We start from the raw sequence: 22,145 nt of genomic DNA on the forward strand, positions 1-22,145 counted from the left end.
AAGGGATTTTTCAGAGGAGTGCAGAGATGCAAGAGTTCAGGGGTTCTCAGCCTGTCTTTACTGTAGAGTCCTTGTTCCCCTCCCCTGGTCACACTTTTTTTCTTGACCTCATAATTTGCTGGTAATGGGATTAGTAGTTAACTAAGCTCTTAGCTTTCAAGGATTTTACAGTTACAGTTTTGACTCTTTGCAAGTGACCCAGAGATCCCTGGTCTATAACGAGATCCCTGGTTACTTTGCAGAGTCACAAATTTGGATCCCAGGTGCTCTGAGGTTCATAGTTATCTAGTGAGTGAGTTGCAGCCGCACAGCGCCTTCATCTCAGAAAGGCTTCACCACCCTCTATTTTGCTTGGGCACATGGAGGTTCTTGTTAAGAATTTAAAGGGATTACTGAAGTTTTCCAGTTGTACCTTGCTACATCTTATGGTTTAAGTTTATGCTGTCATGGTATTGAGGTATTTGGGAATTTATAACGATCTTGGAAGATGTCCTTCATAGATGTCAAAGGTTCCATATTGAATTAGAGAAAAATCTGTTCATTTCTCAGGGTATGAAGCGCAGATGAAACTCTCTATATTTATTCCTGTCTGTGAAGAAAGCCGTGATTTATTTTCCTGCTCTAGGTTAACGTTGGTCAAGTTCAGGGGGCCGAAGGAGCTTTGGGTTGTTCCTGTGGTGGGAAGTCCAAGCTGTGCTCTCCTCTCACCGACTCTCTTGACTTCTAACCCCTCTTCAGGTGACGTGGAGAAAGCAGTGACTGAACTGATCATCGATTTTGACACCAACACGGAAGAGGAGGGTCCTTACGAGGCGCTGTACAACGCTGTCTCCTGCCATTCATTGGACAGCACAGCCAGCGGGCGCTCGTCTGACCGGGACTCCGTGAGCAGGGAGGCCGAGGCGGCGGGAGTGAAAGCTGCTGGAGTGAGGCCTGTACGTGGCTGACCCTCCGCACCGGGGTTCTGTTGTCCACCTCTGCTCTGCTGGGGAGCGGGAGAGAGGACGTGTGACCCCCAGTGCCAGCTGTGTTTCAGGGGCCTGGGTCCCACTCACCCTGTTCTCCTGGGGGCTCTGCACCATCTCCCTCTTGCTTAGTGTGGTCAAACTCTGCAGCTTGTGTTGAGGTAGAATTTTAATTTTTCCAGTTTCAATATAACCTGTTTGCATCCTTCTATTACTTTTTTGGCCTTAGAGTAAATTGAAGCATTTTATTTCTATTTAGCCTCACTGCTGCTTCTGTCTTTGGGGTCTTTGCTATATATTGTTTGTTTCTTTCTGGAGAGCAGTTCCGTCGATGAAAGAGCTTGCTAAATAAGTTCCTGTCAGCCCTGAGTACGTGTTCACCTTCCATTTGCCCTCAAAAATTTATCCATTTGTATTTGGACAGATTCTGTGTTCAGCAGGGTTGTAGCAAGGCTTAATCAGACAGTGTATGTATTAGTATGTGCATTCCTATTTTTCCCATAGTTATAACCCCTCCAGCCATTGAAATAGTAGGATGGGGACAACCCTGAATTTTTCCCTCTAAAGGTCAACCTTCCCATCTGACTGCTTCTTTCTCTAGCCCTTGCTTCTTCTTCTTCTTCTTCTTTTTTTTTTAATTTTTATTTATTTTTTTTGGCTGTATTGGGTCTTCTTTGCTGAGCGTGGGCTTTCTCTAGTTGTGGCGAGTGGGGGCTACTCTTCGTTGCAGTGCACGAGCTTCTCATTGCGGTGGCTTCTCTTGTTGCGGAGCATGAGCTCTAGGCATACGGGCTTCAATAGTTGCAGCACGCAGTTTCAGTAGTTGTGGCATGTGGGCCCTAGAGCACGTGGGCTTCAGTAGTTTTGGTGCGTGGGCTCAGTAGTTGCGGCGCACGGCCTTCAGTAGTTGTGGCTCGTAGGCTCTAGAGCGCAGGCTCAGTAGTTGTGGCACACGGGCTTAGTTGCTTCGTGGCATGTGGGGTCTTCCCAGACCAGGGCTCAAACCTGTGTCCCCTGCACTGGCAGGCAGATTCGTAACCACTGTGCCACGAGGGAAGTCGCTCTAGCACTTGCTTCTACTTCTAGCCTTATACATTGTTCTCCAGATTCCTTACCCCCATTTTCTCTACCAGGGTTTTACTGTGAGCCTAAGCCTGAATCAGTGGTCCCATGGCCCTTCCTTCCTGCACTGTTGAGGTTTTGAACATTGCACTTTTAATAAACAGGCATTGCTCTGACAGGATCCCAGTGATAGTCCCACCTTGAGGCATATTTTCAGGCGTATATTACTTCCTGTTGGAGAGGCTGGCCCTTCCCTTTTGGTGCAAATCTGGCTTATGACCATTTTGATGATCATTTGGCTGCCTGGTGATCCTCAGGCTTTTCATTAACGCCCTGGGAATGGCCTGACGTTTTTGGTGTTCTTTTTGATTAGGCTCCTTGCCCTGCCCTGGGATAGTTCCAGCATTTCAGTATGGATTTTGAAAAGGCCCACCAGTCTTGTGGTAGAACCCCCAGAGCGGGTGTTATCGAGGACCGTGATGAAACTCCTTGTTGGTGGTGAAAGCAAGTGCATATGCCGAGCACCGCTCACACAGTACTTCTGCAGACAGAACTAGGGTTTTTTTTTTGTTTGTTTGTTTGTTTGTTTCCACTTCTTTCACTGTTAGGTACAAATGAATTAGGGAAATCCAACCTGTGGAGGAAGGTGTTGCTTTCAGTGGCACTTACAGGTGATGCCCATTAGAGGGAGCTGGAGGCTTTGCAAGAAGAACACGGGGTTCCTGAAGTAAGCTTTGAAGGAGCAAGTTCCTGTGAGGCTTAGCCACTGATTTACACAGGTTCTTTGTTCATCCCACTGTAGTAATCTAGCCTCCTATGGTCCTGCTAAGTAGAAACTGATACATCTTGGGGTACATGCTTTGCCAGTTTTACTTGAGTATGTTGTTGCCGTGCTGCCTTCCTGGTCCTTGGTAATTAACTGTGGCCAAGGGACTGTTCTACGTCTTGTAAACACAGCGGATGGTATCTATAAATCAGCTTCATAGTTCCAGGCCCCTGGGCCATAGTTTTCATGGTAGAAAAGACCGTGAAAGACCCATGCTTCTCTTTCCTTCCAGGGGCCCTGGTGATTACCTCTTCCACAAGAGCCTTTCATATTGTTCTTTCTAGGCTCCTTTAGCCTTGGGAAGGCTTCTAGGATGAGTCATTTTTGTTGTTGTTACGTTTCATTTTGGTTTTCCTCAGCTCTTTGTGTCCCACAGTTGGATAACTTGTGAGATTATGGGCCTGCTCCGTCTGCTGTTCCCCTCCTTACAAGGTGGCCCTGGACCAGGCTTGTTCCTACGCTTCTGGAGCAAAGAAGGGTGGGGAAAGTGGACTTAGTGGGAAATCTGACCTAAAAAGCTTTGTTCAGCTTGACCATATGAACTTGTTTTGGAGTCGTTGCCATTGGGCATCCATCCGGTGGCAGGGGATTTGGGAATGACCAATTTATCAAGATATAATACCAAGCAGTAAAGCGTGTTTAACAAAGAGATCATGGATGCCAAGTGCTAACTAACCCGGCAGCTCCTAAAACATGAGAAGTGTCTTTCCTTGCAGGTTTCTCTGAGGCTGTCACATAATTCAACACTCACCTCCACACCGACGTGTAAAAATACTCTCGTTCTAGCAACACAGTGAACTAACCTACAAGCCAGGGAAGGAGCCTGTAGATCAACTCCTATTTCTGGTTCCCACTCCCTTCCTTGTAGGAACATTGACTCTCAGGCATAAATAGGACTGTGTGATATAAAGACGCTGAAAGTACAGCAGGGATAGTGGCAAAACTCTCTTCAGCTTTCTTTCACCAAAGATCATTCTGTATATTCCTGAAACTGTCTACCTATGATCTAGATAATCCCCTCTTCAGTGAGTTTCTTGCTCTAGGGCAAGGGGTTGGTGAACCAAGACCCACAGACAGCTGCCTGTTTTTGTGAATAAAGTTGTATTTGGAACATATCCATGCCCGGTCATTGACATATTTTCTATGGCTACTTTTGTGCCCCAGTGGCAGAGTTTACTGCAAACCCTAAAATATTTACTGTGTAGCCCTTTAAGAAAAAGCTTGCCAACCCCTGCAAGGGCAGATAACTGACAAATAGTCCTTTTTTAAATGGGCTGAGATGAAATAGGGTTTTCATATGCTAATGATACATAATAGTAATCATTGAAGGAGGTGACCAAGGATAAGAGACAGTTCTGAGCTTTGAACAACATTCAAGTTTGAGCAGGAGTTGATGTATTTGCCCTTGATGGATTTCCTCATTACTTCCCTAATAATTTTGGTTTGTTAGAACTCTGACAAGTTGATTCTTTTGATTTAGTGTTTCCTCTTTTTAGAGTAGATTGGAAGTTGAGCCACTGGTTTTCCTATACTCGAGTTTGTGTATCAGTATCATGAAGGACATTTTCTGATGAGGTAGTTGTGTGTTTTCAGTGCTGGTATTTCTCACTGTGGTCACGGATATGACAGAGGTGTTTATAGACTCTGCTACAAACATCAAAATCAAAGAGCAATGCTAATTGAATTGTGTATGTGTGCAGGGTTCTCCATCTTGTTCAGATACTAAACCTTGAGTTTAGTCTTTCAGGGGAATTCTTTACATTATTCTTTTTTATTTCCAAAGACTGAGATAAGAATAAACCAAAGAGTTAAATTCTTGAAAAAAGACATAGTAAAATACTTATTTTTTCTCTTCTACAGAGGGAACGTCCTCCGCCTCCAGCAAAACCACCACCTGATGAAGAGGAGGAAGACCGCATAGATAAGAAGTATTTTCCCTTGACAGCTTCTGAGGTAGAGGGTTGAAGGTTTACTCCCATCACTGAAATATGATTTTTTGGAAAGTGCATCAAATGCGTGCTTAAAGAAGACTTTGCTTTGTCATTTTTTTTATCACCTCTTTGGATTAGTAAATTTGCATTGTGTATATATCAGTAATCCAAAATAGGACCTTTCAAACTCACTCAAAAGTACTAACCAAGGAATTTTACTAGGCTCTCTAGCAGATGGGCCAATTATTGATCTGCCATGCCACATGGGAAGCCAAAGATGCACATTCTCCTGGTTCCATTAGGCTAAACAGTCTCACTTTTGCCTCTTGTACCTGTGTTGTCTTTTGATACAAAGTGTAGAGTATCCCCCTAATCACTGTTCTCTAGACTGGGTCAGATTAGCAAGCTTTGATGCTTGTGACCCAAAGGCCTTATTTCTGTTTTTGCATTTTCCCTCTTCATTTCATATGAAGAATCTGCACCAGGACAAACATGGAAAATGTCATGAAAACTCAACTAGAAGAGAAATAGGAGTCATGGGGGCAGGGGAAATCAAAGGAGGTAATTTGAAAAGAATAGTTCACCTTTTCAAAAAAGAAATGTTATCCTGGGGCAAATAGTTCAACCTTCTCACTTAGGTATATGAAGAAAATCATGTTTTCCTTAATCTTTCATCTTCCCAATGCTCCTTTAACACTTCCTGCCATTCAGAGAATATATTTATTGAGTGTTTATTCAAAATATTATATAATTTCAATAGTTTTTTGTAGCTCATTCAATGCCCTATTGTTCTTTAACTTAAAAACCAGCTAACATAAACTAGTCAATTAAGTCTCATTACTTTGTCCCCAGAAGTCGGAGTTAAGTTTTTTTTACTGCCATGGACCATCCAGTGAGACAGGTTCTTTTATTTAATATAAACATACGCAACCAGAAGGATGACATCAGTTTGACAAAATGTATAAATACAAGGATGGTCTTTTTAGAATGTAAAGTCAGTGTTGGAGATAGGGGTGATTTCTATGCTAGGTACAAATTCTGTCCTTATTTCTTTCTATCCCTTAATTACAAAATACTTACTATCATGACTCAACTAAGGGGTCTCTAGAATTACAGGCTCTAGGGTAATAATACATTGCCAGCAGATACAAGCGCATGTAGTAAACCCCTACACGTTTTTATATAGAGGTTTGCTTTATTACTCCCTTTTTACAAAGAGAAACCTAGTAATACAGAGCATATTCAGTTGGGGCTGGGTCTGTGTAAATGCCCTATACCACCTCTTTAACAAGGACTTGGATTAAATTTTCTGGTGCCCAAGGATAAGGGCAAGGCTTCTAAAGAACTATTGGATAACCAGCACTTTCTTTTCTCCCAGGGCTTTCTAGGGCATACAGTTTGGCAATAATACTGTATCAAAAAGTAGGGGGAGAAATATCCCTATTACTCTCCTGGATTGGAGACTGTGTCTGAGCTACATCTTCTAGGACTCGCTTCCGAATAGCCTGGAATTCTGGATCAGTTGGACAACCATAGTCAGTATTTGGAAGACCCTGAGAACCCTGGCTTTGCTTCCTAAGTGATGATTATAAGTACATAGATATAGAGGTGATGTGCTCTGGGTTATTATCCTTTTAATGATCAAGACAGATTCTGTTTGCTATAGTCTGAGTGGATAAGTCTTCTCCAAAAGTAGACTTTTTTTTTGGACTGTATTCTTCACCATCTTCATTTCTTATACTCTCAAAGCTTTAATACCCTAAACCTCATTCCTATCCTAGCAAGCGAGCAATCTGACCCAGTGTTCGTTTCCTATTCCTGAGGCTTGTCATTGTCAGATGACCCATGAAAGCCTTTAAGAGAAGCTGAGTACACTGGCTCTAGGAGAGCTGATCAGAGTAATGACCAGATCCTGAAACTGTCTTAAAAAAAATTAAACATATTCACATATGTGTGTGCACACACACAAGCTAATCAGCTGTTTTCACCCCACCAAAGGGGCTACCAACTGCATCGGACTGACCGGTGTCTTCTCTATGCTCAGATGTGCTAAATGTTCATGGGAAGTTGCAGCTGCTGTGGTATCTCTTCCCAGAAAGCTGCCCACACCCCAACTGGCCATTCCATTGGTCACAGTTGGGTGGTAACTGGTAGTCGCTTTTCTCTGCAGCAAAAATGTTGTTTTCCATATAGCAGAGAATACTTTTTTTTTTTGGTTTTGATTTATTGCAAGCCCTGGAAGAAAGGGGGAAAAGATTAAGGAGTAATTTAGTAAAGAGCAGAATCCTTTCTGTTGCGAATCAGTTATTGCCATATTCACTGTGACACAGGGCTTCTTGAGTGGGCGCTAGGAAGACTTGAAGAAAAGCAGTTTATTGCTTTTTTTGTGAGATTTTAATCCCATAGCTGGCAGAGGCCAGGACCAAGAGGAAAAGATCACCCTACGAGTTGTGTGGGTATGAGCAGGGGGCACTCATTAGACATCTGAAGGAGGGAGAGGATTCTGAATTGGGTGAAGAAACCACACTTCCCAGAAAAAAAATGAGGCCAGCTCGATCCAGAATCAGGTGGAGTGAATTTTATGGCCCTGGCTCTGCTGGGAGCTCCCTGTGTAACCGGGTTTTGTCACCTGCAAAAGGAACGAGCTGGAACCGGGTACTCTCCAGCTGTGACTGTAATGGTTCCGGTCCCTTCCAGCTCTGCCGTTTGCTGGTTCCCTGCTTCCACTTGTGCACAAGAGCCAGGCACGGAGCAAACACAGGTCCAGTGGGTCTGATTTTCCAGATGGAAGTCATCAGACCCTTCCTGCTTGGGAAGAAAGGGTATTATTGGCCGGGCACCCAGGCTGTCAGATACCTCTCAGAGAAGTCTGCCTGGGGCTACGTGAGAGCTCTTGCTGTGCGCAGAACACTCACAGAATCAGATTTCCAGGGCTCTGCCTCAGTGATGGCTCTGGGTGTGTAAACTTGCAGAACACAAATTCCTGTCAGTAAAGCCTGTGGTATTAAGTTGACACTGTCTGAACTGCTTAACGGTCCCTCTTTGTTCCCTTAATTGTGTTCCTGTGAAGAGGCAAAAGGAATAAGTAATACAGGCAAGTAGCTCATTGTAATGAAAGAGCTTTTAGCTTCCAGGTGGCTCTCAGTCAGTGGAGGTTCCTGCTGTGCTTAGCAGAATTTTGGAGAGACCACCATCCTGCCTTTGGAGTGGCAGCCTTGTTAACAAACAGGAGCTGCAGTCTCTCACTGAGTCTGAGGCTGCTAGAATCTGTGTTGTCTCATTAGGCTGTAACGCTGTGAGCTATGCCTCCAAGAAGCAAGATCCTACTGAATCACAAACCTGCTTTGTTTCCGGTGCGCCGTGGGACACATCAGTGAAGGAGGAGGTTTCAGTGGCACCACAGTGCCACACTTGTAGGGTCCCGTTGTTTGTTAGGTGGACTTGTGAATCCCTCTCACACCCTCGTTCATAATATATTACTTGTTCTAGCCAAACTGCTCAAGAAGAGCTTTTGTGCTTTGGTTGGCTTTCCTAATCGCCAGTCTATGATTATTCTTAATTTGCCTGTGAAACACATTGGCTTCTTAGGAGAGATGAGCTAGGATTATCCTCTAAAGCAGGTATCTCCATTCTCTCTCTCAGTGTGACTGTAGCAGTAATCGTGGTGTTTCTGGCTTGGTTCGAGATGCCTGGCTCCTCTGGTACCGTGACTGGCTGTGGCCACCAGGCCCCCAGCTGAATCAAGCCGGTTGGCAGGTGTAGGGGCCAGCTCTGGTCAGTCATTTCATCAGAGACACTTGGCTGCCTGGATTAGGGATTTCTCAGGAGACAGAGCTGCTTTTTCTCCACTGAAATTCCTGCTGCCCATCCACTTGCCTCTTTTCAGAACAGAGATCAGTGGAATTGATTTAAGATTGTATTTTCATAGGTGTGGTAGGAAGCCAGCTTGGGGGAAATCCTCATCTATAACCCACAGGGCCTATGAGGAAGGGCCTACAAAAATAGAGAAGGATTTACAGAATGCTTTGTTCCTAGTAAATACCAGTCAGTCAGGGTCAGTCAGAAGTCATGCTGATTCCCTCTTGAGAAGAGGGGAAGGATCCCAGCCTTGGGGTACTGTGTGAGCATATTAGGAAAGAAGCATGGAGAAAGAAGGCCTTGTGATGCATGGTGGCTAAAAACCGCTTGGGAGGTGTTACCCACAGAAAAGAGATCCTGCAGAACACTGAAGAGGGAAGAGGCAGGGGAGGGGAGGATCTTGGATTTTATGGCATTTTGAAGGATGAAATGAGGGGAGGAAAGGGGAATATTTTAATCCAAGGCCATTGAGATTTGAGGTCCAGGTGCGTAGCCAGGAAAGCATTGTGATTCCCTGTGACACTTGACTTATTTACCTTCTCTTCCCCTCCAATGAAAAAGGAGCCAGTAATCTCAAATTTGTTTGACATAACCTGTCTGGGTGTTAGCCCCCCGCATGAGAAGTACCGTGGTGTTTGTTTCTCTTAGGTCTTGACTGTGAGACCCTGGATTCAGGGGAGCGCAGCCAGGGAGGAGGACGAGCATCCTTATGAGCTACTGCTGACAGCAGAGACAAAGAAGCTGGCATCCGTGGACGGAAGGACAAAAGGTAGAGCCCCCACCCCTGCTCCTGGCAGAAACAACTCTGAAAGGATTTTTTTTAAAAATTATTTATTTATTTATTTATGGCTGCGTTGGGCCTTCGTTGCTGCGCGTGGGCTTCTCATTGTGGTGGCTTCTCTTGTTGCGGAGCACGAGCTCTAGATGCGCGGGCTTCAGTAGTTGTGGCTCGTGGGCTCTGGAGCACAGGCTCAGTAGTTGTGGCGCACGGGCTTGGTTGCTCCGCGGCATGTGGGATCTTCCCGGACCAGAGCTTGAACCCATGTCCCCTGCATTGGCAGGCGGATTCTTAACCACTGCGTCACCAGGGAAGTCCTGAAAGGATTTTTTTTTTTTTTTTTAAACTTTGGGTTTATTTATTATTTATTTATTTATTTATGGCTGTGTTGGGTCTTCGTTTCTGTGCGAGGGCTTTCTCTAGTTGCGGCAAGCGGGGGCCACTCTTCATCGCGGTGCGCGGGCCTCTCATTGTCTCGGCCTCCCTTGTTGCGGAGCACAGGCTCCAGACGCGCAGGCTCAGTAATTGTGGCTCACGGGCCTAGTTGCTCCGCGGCATGTGGGATCTTCCCAGACCAGGGCTCGAACCCGTGTCCCCTGCATTGGCAGGCAGATTCTCAACCACTGCGCCACCAGGCAAGCCCCTGAAAGGATTTTTAAAGTTTGTGATCCTGGGCGGAAGGAGATGATGGTGTTCCTTGGGCTGGGGAAGTTGGGTTTCAGGGCAGTCTGGGCGGTGGGTGTATTATGGCCTTTCATTTTCAATACCTTGGGCTGGAGTGGTCTTGTCACCTTTCAGCGTGCGAAGCAAGGAAAAGGTCGGGTCAGACTAGGTGAGCGCCGTGGGAGGGGAGGCTGCCAGCATTGTGGCAGAGATTGATTTGGGGTCTCAAATCACAAACCCTCAAGTTAATGTGGTGGAAAAACAAGCCCAACAAGTCATTCCCCTTGGGTTCAGGCTGCCGGCACAGACTCTGCTTTGAGTCCTGACCTCAGACTGAGACACTTCTGGGGAGGGGCCCGTGATTGGCTGCCACCCGGTAACTGGAGTGCTCTGTCGCCTTGGCCTACTTTCATTGCCTCTGCAAAATTCAGTTTCCTCCGCGAGGAGTGAGGGCTGCAGGATTGAGAACCAGCCAGGCGGTGTAAACGTGGTCCCGACAGGGGTGAGTGTGCACCACTGGAGCATTTGGGACAACCTCTGTCTCCTAAGGAAGAACAAGAAGGGGCAGTGCAATTCCCACTGCAGTTTGAAGGAACTCCTGCGGCCTCTCCCGGCTCTCTATCGCTTGCAGGTCCCAGGTCCTTCACGGGGTATTATTACTGCTTCCTTCAGTCCTCTGACAGCCCGTGGTTCAGGTAAGACTGGGGGATGCAGTGGTGTCTTTTGAAGTACCCTTTGCGAGGCCTGTCAGGGTAGGAGTGGCTAAGAGAACGTGTGCAGATGTGTCTGACACTGCAGACCTTATTTTTAATGGTCCTGTGTAAAAGGTTTCTCCTCCTTAAATGCAGAAATTTTGTGGTTATTTTCATGGTAGTTGTTTTGTTTTGATTTGTTTTAATGGTTTCCATTTGGAGCTTTTAAAAAAAGTTATGATTTAGAAACAGTAAAATTCACCCTTTTTGTGTACAGTTCTCTGAGTTTTAGCAAATACAGTCATTTGACTGCCACCACAATCAAGATACAGAACAGTTTCATCACCAAAAGATTCTCCTGTGTACCTTTGTTGTCAGTCCTGCCCCCCTCCCTTACCCCGGGCAGTCACTGCGCCAATGTCTGTAGCAATGATTTTGCCTTTTCCAGAATGTCGTATAAATGGAATCATATAGTACATACCTGAAAAGGGTTCCCAGACCCAGTTCCAGTGTGTGTGTGTGTGTGTGTGTGTGTGTGTGTGTGTGTGTGTGTGTGTGTATGTCAGTGGGGTGTATGAGAATTCAACTTAATTCTGACACTATCTGCCTGGGGATAGAATCAGATTCCACAGGTAAAGGGCTCAGTCCCACAAGACCACCCTCCGCTTCAGATGCTGATCACAAGCCCAGGTTAACATCTGTGCTTCTGACCAACTGGCTACAAATTGGAGGCTCCAGTGACTCCCTCCAACTCAGGATGCCAGTTGCAAGTCCAGGTTGTTACCTGGACTTCTGACTGACTAGCTATAAATCAGAGGTTCCCACGACCCTCTTCTCAGGTTCAATTGATTTGCTAGAATGCCTCACAGAACTCAGGAAAACCCATTTACTCACTAGATTACCGATTTATTATAAAAGGATATTAAAGGATACAAATCAACAGCCACATGAAGAGATACATAGGGCGAGGTCCCGAACAGAGCTTCTGTACTCCTGGAGCTTGGGGCCTGGCACGGTGGCATGCAAAAGTGTTCTGGTTTCCCCCATGTGGAAGCTCTTGGAAAAAAATAGGGACCAAAAAGCTGTCTTTTTTGGTTTTTATGGAGGCTTCATTGCACAGTCATGATTGACTAAATCATCTGCCAATGGCATTGATTCAACCTCAAACCCCCTCTCCCTTCCCTGGGAAATCAGGGGATGGGACCGAAAGTTCCAACCCTCTGATCACATGATTGGTTCTCCTGGCAAGCAGCCCCCACCCTGGGGTGGTATCCAAAAGTCACCTTCAGGGAATTCCTTGGTGGTCCAGTGGTTAGGGCTTTCACTGCTGTGGCCTGGGTTCAATCCCTGGTCGGGGAACCAAGATCCCACAAGCTGCGCAGCACGGCCAAAAACAAACCAACCAACCAACCAACTAACCAAAAAGTCACCTTCATTAACAGCTTATCAATCAGAAAATTCCTTGGGTTTGGGGAACTGTAAGCCAGGAACTATGGATGAAGACCCAGTGTATCTGAGAAATATATTTTGGTCATCTGAATGGCCAAATATATATATATATTTCCTATAAATCACAATATTCCAGTACCCTTTTGAGTCTGGTCCCTTTCACTTAGCATAATTCATTTGAGACTCATACTTGTTGAGTGTATCAGTAATTTGTTCCTTTTCATTTCTGAGTAGTATTCCATTGTATGGACATACCACAGTTTGTCCATTCTCTAGTTGAGGGCCATTTGGGCCATTTACAGTTCTCGGCAATTGCAAATAAAGCTACTGTAAACATTTACATAGAGGTTTTTGTGTGAACATAGGTTTCATTTCTCTTGGGTAAATGCAAGAAGTGAAATTGCTGGATCCTGTATAAATACATGCTTAACTTTATAAGAAACTGCCAAACCATTTTCCAGAATGGTTCTACCATTTTACCTTCCTATCAGGATTACAATTGCTGTGTGTGCTCCTCAGCACTTAATATTGTCAGTATTTAAAAATTTTAGCCATTCTAATAGGTGTGTAGTGATATTTCATTCTGGATTTAATTTGCATTTCCCTAATGACTAATGATGTTGAGCATCTATTAATGTGATTCTTTGCCATCCTTGTATCTAATCAAGTTGCCATTTCAAGATCTTTTGCTCATCAAAAAAATTGGGTTGTTTATTATTATTTAGTTGTAAAGATTCTTTATATATTTTGGATATAAGTTTTTTATCAGATATATTATTTTCTCCTAGTCTGTGATTTGTCTTTTTATTCCCTTAACAATGTCTTTTGAAGAGCAGTTTCTTAATTTTGATGAAGTTCGATTAATCCTTTTTTTCATAGATAAGATCACGAATATTTTTTCCTATATTTTTTCTATAAATTTTATAGCTTTAGGTATACATTTAGATCTATGATTCATTTTGAGTTAATTTTTTTATATGGTGTGTGGTATGGGTAGCGATTTATTTTTTTGCACATGAATATCCAGTTGTTTTAGCACTATTTGTTGAAAAGACTGTCCTTTCTCCATGGAATTGCCTTTGCTACTTTGTTATACTCTTTCAGAATTGTTTTAGGTATTCTAGTTCTTTTATCTTTCCAGACAAAATTTTAGAATCAGCTTATTGATTTCTGCAAAAAGTCCTGCTGGGGTTTTTCTTGGAATTTTGTGCTGAGTCTCTATAGCAGTTTGGGAAGAATTGCTATCTTAACTGTATTAAGTCTTCCAATCATGTTGGTGGATTTTTAATTAAAACTTTACAGAGAGTGGAGTGGAGCACTGATGCCTACTCTAGTTGTTTAGTAATAATCATACTGAAATTAACCCTTGAAGAACAAGTTCTCAGTTTATTTAATGCTCTGTTTGAAAGTGGTTCTTAGTGAGGGAAGAATCTTTAGTATCATGGAGGAGTGAGATTCTAATTCTTTCTTTCAAAGGCTTGATCTGGAACCCCTACAAGATAGCTGGCTCAGCCTTTGAAAGGAAGGAAAGGGGAAACTTTCCCAGATGAACTTCATAAATGAGGCCAAGTGCCCTTGATAGGAATTTTCTATCCTCAGGTTAAGAAATCTCCAGGTTAAGGAGAGAACTACCAAGGAGGATTTCTGACCTCACATCTCATCCTCATTTGCTTTGGTTTCTTCCAGCTCTGCAGCATTGGGCTAACTGTTGAGAGTGGGCAGTAGGGGAAACAGATTTAACTGAACCACAGCATGGGAGGTGTGCCTGCCTCCAGGCTAGCTGCTTAGATCACTCAAAGAGCTTTCAGACAAAGGAGTTGAGACATTAAATATGAAAATAGGCTCTGCCGATTTCTCAGTAGCCTGGAAGAAATGCCTGCTAGGATTGGTAAAAGTGAGGCAAGTCAGCAGATGATGTCGCATGTTAGTACATATTAAATTTTGCCTGCTTTTCCACTAATGTCATTATCTTAGGCAGCTTTTATGAATTAATTCATCAGTTTTCAAAAAGGCCATGTTAATGAGACTACCAGAGCTCTCAGCTCCTCCTTTATAATTGAGGCAACTACAATGTGAGGGCTGGGATAGGAGATTTTTTTTTAATTACATTTTAAAATTACATTCATTTTAGCTCCCTGGAAAGAAAATTTTCAAATAATAGAAAAGTGAATACACACAAAATGCTCAGATTCTTCTCACCTCTCTGCTACTCACAGTTGCCATTGGTGGCCATAGTTTGAAAGTATGCTGTATGCTTCAGGCCCTTTGCTATCTTAATATAAAAGTGACCATGTGAGATTTTGTTTGTTTTTTAACCTAAAATAGGATCATATTTTACAAACTATTTTGCAGACTTTTTTTTTACAATTTACCTTGTTCATAGATCATAAATACAGTTTTGTCACAGTCCTAAAATCTACCTTATTCTTTTAAAATTTTTGTTAAATATCCCATAACTCATTTTTCTATTCTCTAGCTGATGTATGTTTAAGTTGTCTTCAGTATTATTTCTGTTATAATTTATGCTGCTGTGGCATTCCATACAGACATTCTTACATGCTTATACGAGTATTTCTCTAAAAGACATTGATAGAAAGTAGAATTAGCAGGTCAAAGTGTAGGTACATGTCTAGATCTAATTGGTGGAGCCACATGGCCCTTCCTTAATGGTGAACGAGCATGCTCTTGTCCCTATACCTTTACTAACATGGAATATTATCACTTTTTAATGCTTTTCACCATGGTAAGAAAAAAAAGTGACTTTAGAATTTGGCATTTGCCTGATCTAGTGAAATTGAGCACCTTATCTTATTGATTAATATTATATATTTAGTCTATGAGTTGCCTATCTTTTTCCTTTCCATTTTTCTACTTAGAAACTAATGGTAGTAGAAATACTTTGCATAAATACCGAAAATATTTGACCAGAGTGGCACTCAGAGGAAAGTTTTTATCCTTAAATTCATTTGTTAAAAAATAAGAAAGACTGAAACTTAACCAAAAGAAAGTATCAGAGAGGAATTAATAAAGATAAAAGCAGATAGTACACATCACCTACTTTATGGTATGCATGTACACCTCAGTTAAACACAGAAAGAAAAAAAGGAAAACAAAGAATGAAATTAAAAAACAAAAAAAGCAATAGACTTGAATATTGCAATGAAAACTTGTGTTTTTTAAAATATCTCGACATTTCTGATCAAGAAAAGGGAAATACAACATGTAGGAATAATATAAGAAATATATAACCATAAATGCAGAGATTTTAAAAATAAATAGAAAGAATTTATAAGAATAAATTTTTTTATTTGGTTAGTTAGAAGTTGCTACCATCCTCCTGGGATGAATTGTCTGGGTGAGTTATTGGTCCATCACAATGACTAGTTGAGGAAGGGTTACTACTGGCATTCAGTGCCCAGTGACCAGGAATCCTAAGCATCTTGCACCATGCAGGACAAACCTTCACAGTGAAAAATCTTCCCACCCAGAAATGCCATTTGTGTCTGTAGAAATGACAAAAACTGACAGAAGGAGAAAGCTTTAATAGATCTGTGAAGTAGAAAGCCCATCTCCCCTCTCCCACAAAGGCACTAGGCCCAGATGGTTTTATGACAGTTTTATCCGACTAGATATTCCTCTGTTATTTCAATTGTTTCCAATGTAGAAAAAGTCTTCTGAAATCTTTATACAGGACTAGCATAGCAGAGCAATGTTTTGTGTATCACTTATTTCTCTATAGTGTTTAACTCTTTGCCCACTGGACATTGGGGGCCTGCTACTGCTCAGAGAAACAGTGGACAACTTTCCAGGTTTGCTAGCAAATAGGAAAGTAGCCAGGAGCTCTAAAAGTCATTGTTCTCTCTGGTGCTTTTCTGCAGCATCCACTAATAGTGCTTAGGTCCAGGTGAAGTGGTTACTTAACTTAGGACAGTGATGCATGATTATCTGAAGACAGTGATATATGTGGACTCTTTGGCACACAGCTACACTTTGGAGGTTTTAAGAAGCAGTTAAATCAGTATTCCTGAGAGCTGTGCATTTAGGTCCACGTGAAGTTTGTGCACGAGTATGAAGACCTCAGTCTTCTTGGAGGGGAGGAAAATGTTATTTTAGCTTCTCCCTCTACTCCCACATCCAAAGGGCTGCCAACTTCTGAGCCTTCGGGGAATTCTATAGTGGGAGTTTTGGCTTTTCCCTTTGGCAGCTTGGGATTGAGTTTTCTTGGGGGTGCTTTCATTTGCACATCTTTTAGAAGGAGGCCCACTTTTACTATTAGTTTAGTAAGACTTTGGGAAGAAGATTTAAATAAGTACCTGTATTCAGTCCACCATCTTTGCCGGGAAGTCCAGGCTAGATATTCTTGGTAGATTCCAAGGTATAAATTTGGGTGCTTTTCCCAAAGGCAAAAAATGTAAATGAGAGAGTTTAACAATTAAGCCTCATCTTCAGCAGCTTCCTCTTCTCTCACCCCTTGCATTAGAGGAGCCCTACTATATAACTGTCGTGCTCTTATCAATTTATATTTCTGAGTTGGAATAGTTTACTTTTCTTTCCATTATGGAACAAGTTAGAACTTTGTCAGCTATGCATCTATATTTTCTTTCACCAAATGTATCGACAGCCATTATATACAATATGTATACATGAGACGTAAGTAAAATAATCATAAAAGGGCAGAATATGTTAAATTCATGTAAAGTGGTATAAAAGTAATTTCAGAGTTCAAAGAGGAATAAATAATGTCAGTGTAAGAGATCAGGGATGGCTTTATGAAAGAAGTGCATTTGAGCTGAACCCAAAAACAGAGAATTGTACTTGATCGGCAGAAATAAGGAGGAAAGAGAGGGCCTTCCAGGCAGAGGGAGTGGCATAAATAACAGTAAGATGACAGGAGACGATAGCATGTTTGGAGAATGGAAAATAATCTAGTCCTCGAACAAAGGACTAGTCGTAGAATATTGGATCTCAAATGGCAGTCTTTATTCCAAAGACCATGAAGTATTGTTGAAGCTTTTTGAATGAGGTGACAGGATAGAAGCCACACTGTAAGTACAATCGTCACTTGGTATCCTCAGGGGATTTGTTCCAGGATACCCCCAGATACCAAAATCCTCAGACGCTCAAGTCCCTTATATAAAATGACATAGTTTTCATATATAACCTACCTGTATCCTCCTGGATACTTTAAATCATCTCTAGATTACTTCTAATACCTAATACAATGTAAATGCTATATAAGTACGATAGTTGCTGGCACATGGTAAATTCAAGTTTTTCTTTTTGGAACTTTCTGGAATTTTTTTTTTCTGAATATTTTCAATATGTGATTGGTTGAATCAACAGATGCAGAACCCATGGATATGGAGCGCTGACTGTTTGTATAATTGTAGAATCTTAGATTGCAGTTAGGAGAGACTGGAGTCAGGAATACCCTGAAGTCAAGAGACTTCAAGGAATCTCTTGAAGGAAATTGGAGCCCAAACTAGGGGGATAATAGAAAGTGATAGAAAGGAGAATATGGATAGCAGAGGCTTTGAAGAGGTAGCATTAACAGGATCTTACAACCAAGTATGGATGATAGAGGAGGAGAGGGTATTGAGGATGATTCTAAGGTTTTGAGCCTGGTTAATTGGGGAAATATTGTGCAACTAACAGAAATAGGGAATTGAAGGAGGGGCGCATTTGAGGAAATACGTTAAGTTCAGTTTTGGATAGGTTAAGTTTGAGATGTTTCAGGTACCAGAATATCCAGATAAAAATACTCCATAAGCACTTGGAAATGTGGGTCTGATGTTCAAGAGAGATGTAATGATTAGAAATACAGATTCATGAATCATCCACATTGAGGTGATGGATAACGTAAGAGAAAATCAATTGCTGAGGGAAAGACTAGAGAGATTGAAGAGGTCAAGAATAGAACTTACTTTTAGAGGAAAATAAAGGAAAAACATGGGAAGATAACCAGGATAATGCAGTGTCTTAGAAGCCAACACGGAACTTCCAAAAACCCCAAAATCACTGTGGTTTAAACAAGATAGAAGTCCAGAAGTAAGGAGTCCAGGGCTAGTATGGCAGTTCATGATGGTCAAGGACCCGGTCTCCTTCTGCCGTCTCATAGTTCAGGATGACTGTTCAAGTTCAAGCTATCAGCACAGGCCAGAGGAAAGGAGAGAAGAAGAGTACTTTCAAGACAGTTCTCAGAAGTTGCACATACCACTCTCACTTATAAAACCCATTGACCAGAGCTTGGTCACATGGCTACACCTAGCCACAAAGATGAGAAATGTAGTCTGTATTCTAGGTGGCTGTGAGCCAATCTAAAAAAAAATCCTATGACCAAGGAAGGAGAGAGTGCATACTGGGGACAACTGGTAAACAGTTTCAAATGATACAGAAAGAGCTAGAAGGATAAAGACTAGAAAAAGGATTGGGCAATTGACCATTGGTAAATCCTAGATGGGGAGATACTTCTCTGAGGCAATTGGGAAGAGATGAAATTATCCCCAGATTTTGACATCATGTTGAAAATAGTTCAGGAAGTTTGATCTAAACCTTCTCAGGAAATTGGTGCGATTATCCTCCAAGAGTATAGGTGCTATGGGAAAGATGACGATTAGAAAAGAGTGGCAGAGGCGAGAAATCGATCTTATGGCGATGTCATAGTTTTCAAGAAGTGAATAAAAGGACGGCTGAGCCTGGTAGTCAGGCTCACGTTTGAATTCCTGTCTACCACTTCTTGGCTGGTGGCCTTGAGGAAGCCATTTAACCTCTTTAAGCCTCAGTTTCTACAGGTAAAGTAGGGATACAAATTCTTCCCTCATGGTTGCTGTGACTATTAAAAAAGGACATGCTTTAGCACAGTGTCCGGCACAGAAGAACTAGTACCTAATACTTGGTAGCTATTGGAAGACAGCTGAGTTAAATACATTGGTAGAGGACTCAGTCAGTTGTTTCTTGAGTATTCAGCAGGGCTCAACATTCCAGCAACTGGAGAAGAGAAAGCAAATGGTTGTGAATACCCAGTGTTGGAACTGGCAGAAGATCAAGGGAAACAGAGATGGCAAGTGTGCTATTAAATCAGGCACGGTTAAATATCATGGCTGGTTGGAAACTGATCCAGGCAGAGCTGGTAATATTGAATAGGGGAGTCTGAGGGGCCAGGGGTCCAACAGTAGGCGGTGAATAGACTCTTCAGGAAGAGTTTAGGGAAATAGGGGAGCTGTCAGCTAATCAGGACCAAGTCCAGGTAGAACAGTCCTGAGTCCCAAAGCTGGGCTGTGCCCGTGGGTGCTGCTGTGGGTGGAGGTGGTTCCTGAGCCTAGCATCCTCCACTGTGCTGTTACACATCACCCTGAACCAAACTTGCAAGACGGCTGGACCTTCCCTGGCATTTGAGTTTTATTTTGCCTGGTTCATAGGGCCACTTAGAAGAAACCTGTGTCCTTTGTAGAGTCTGGAGAAAGGAAACGAGACTGTTCAGTGTTAGCGTGAAGAGCAGTTTGGAAACGGTTGTAAATGAAAAATGATGATAACGATGACAGCTTACATTAACTGAATGCATCTTATGGGCCAGCCGCGTGCCGAGTTCAGTTACACTGATTAGGTCATTGAATAGCTCAAGACAAATCTTCCGAATAGAGGCTATTTTTATCCCTGTTTAATAGATGAGGAAGAAAAAGTTAGGCGTTAGAGCTGGCCCTTAAGCTCTAGTGTGGCCGAATCCAAAGCGTGTTTAACCATGAGGTTAAATCATTTCCCCTGAAGGCCTGCTACTATTCATGTTTTAATGTCACAGAGCTGGAAGGGAACTTAGGTCGTCTAATCACAGATTCAAACCGTACTAAATCTCAAAGCCCCAGAGAATGCATCCCAGGCGTTCATTTTTTGAAAGAGACCCAGAGAGGAAAAGTCACAGGGCTGGGGCTCCAACTTGGACCTCTTGAATCCCAGTCCAGATCTTCTTCTATTTCTCTTGTTGTCATGGACCAGAAAGGACTCTCAGTCTATTTGTCTTATCAGATCACGATCTCCAGCGAATGTCTGCATAACATACTCGGTGCCTTCTTTCTGAGGAAAGCACGGTGACCCTTCAAAAGCAGCCATGGACTTGGGAGTTCCCTGGACACACACAGTTTCTGATGATCACCACAGTGACTGAGCATCTGGAAGGTTCCACTCCTAAGGGAACAAAGAAAGCAGAACAGCCCGGGAAACTGGAGTACCCCAGCCTTCTCCTCAGAGCCTGAGTATTGATTTAACGTAGCAAGTCCTCACATGAGCTGCATTTTTCAGCCCTCATTTAAAGGGGCAGGGGTGGGCTTCCCTGGTGGCGCAGTGGTTGAGAATCTGCCTGCTAATGCAGGGGACACGGGTTCGAGCCCTGGTCTGGGAGGATCCCACATGCCGCGGAGCGGCTGGGCCCGTGAGCCACAACCACTGAGCCTGCGCGTCTGGAGCCTGTGCTCCACAACGGGAGAGGCCGCGGTAGTGAGAGGCCCGCGCACCGCGATGAAGAGCGGCCCCCGCACCGCGATGAAGAGTGGCCCCCGCTTGCCACAACTAGAGAAAGCCCTCGCACGAAATGAAGACCCAACACAGCCAAAAATAAGTAAATAAATAAATAAAGTAGCTATGAAAAAATAAATAAATAAATAAAGGGGGAGAGGTGACTGAAAATGGGTAAATGTTAAAATGTTATTATTCAGAAGCCCTTGAGAATCCCCATGGATCATGATAGTAGTTAAAATGCAGCATAGAAGACCCCTTGCTTAAGCAGGTCACAGGATAAAAGAAAAATGCACACCCAGAATGAATAAAAATGGAAAGTCGAAGGGACTGGGAATTAGCATGCTGGGGTGTCCTAGTATTCAGTGGAGCAGCTGGCCTTGATGTATGGGGAGAGTAAGGACACAGCCCTCCCCGTGTCCTGCTTTGTTTCTCTCCTAGAAGGGCAGGTTGTGAGGAGTGCTGGGGGCAGCATGGGAGGAGGGATGGAAAAGCTGTGGAGTTCCCAGGGTGGGAGCATAGTGATTCTCAGTTGAAGGAAGACCTTGGGCCTGAGGGTTCTCTTCTGCGAGCCTGCGAGTCCACGAGCCCCTGGGCACAAGGTTCCTGTCACTGATTTTTCTAAAGTGTTTCCACTTCTCTTTAAGCCTGTCAAGGCCTTTCTTCTCCTTCAATACCCAGCTCAAAAATCTACCTCTTCTGAGAAGCCTCCTGGTTCAAAGTTATCACACTCTCCTTTCTGCTCACTGCACAGTGCATTTGGTTTATACTTTTCTTAAAGCATGTATTAATCTTTGCCTTGCATTCTAGTCATTTCTCTATATGCTGGTCTCTTCCAATAGCTGGTAAGCTCGTGGAGCAGAGTCCTTGTCTTCATCTTTATATCTTCAGGTGCCCCCTGAAGACAGACATTGTGCACATGCGGATTGTGGGAATGGGTGGTTACAGTGACAGTTCTGGGGCCCATCTCAGTTTCTCACTTCAGCATTCTCATTGTGTTACCTTCTGTCCCCTCCTTCTGCTGTCGAGAGTTACAAGGATGATGAAGGCAATGGATGTTGGTACTTGTCACGTACATTGTCGCTGAAGATCCCTGTGATGAATCTGTGAGGAACAGAGAAGTAGTTGGTCTCATCTGTGAGCAGAATATGTTGTTATGGATCCTGTGTGGAGAATAATAACAGTTGTTACCATCTATTGAGAGCTGGCATGTGCCAGGCATGGTCCTAAATGCTTCACATATATAATTTAATTCTCATAACAAGCTTATGAAATAAGTACTATTAAGATCCCAAAATTATCGATGACAATACCAGGCACAGAAAAGTTAGGTAATTTGCTCAAGATCTGGCTTTTGGGGGAAAAAGAAAAAAAAAATCTAGCTTTTGATCAGTACATTATATTGCTAACATCTTG

At 43.1% G+C, this 22,145-nt stretch overlaps 1 protein-coding gene across 15 annotated transcripts in view; it reads left to right on the forward strand.

Annotated features, from left to right (window-relative positions):
• The window catches only part of ANKS1A (ankyrin repeat and sterile alpha motif domain containing 1A), a 191,712-nt gene that overhangs the window by 90,383 nt on the left and 79,184 nt on the right, over positions 1–22,145 (forward strand). For all 15 annotated transcript variants that reach the window (XM_082345045.1, XM_082345037.1, XM_082345048.1 and 12 more), the window contains 3 exons: positions 739–935; positions 4,714–4,806; positions 9,291–9,411. In XM_082345045.1, coding sequence (XP_082201171.1) covers positions 739–935; positions 4,714–4,806; positions 9,291–9,411 — 411 coding nt within the window. The remainder of the gene's footprint in view (positions 1–738; positions 936–4,713; positions 4,807–9,290; positions 9,412–22,145) is intronic.

The sequence above is a fragment of the Balaenoptera borealis genome (assembly GCF_965194805.1).
Source record: "Balaenoptera borealis genome assembly, chromosome: 12".
NCBI classification, from domain to species: domain Eukaryota; kingdom Metazoa; phylum Chordata; class Mammalia; order Artiodactyla; family Balaenopteridae; genus Balaenoptera; species Balaenoptera borealis.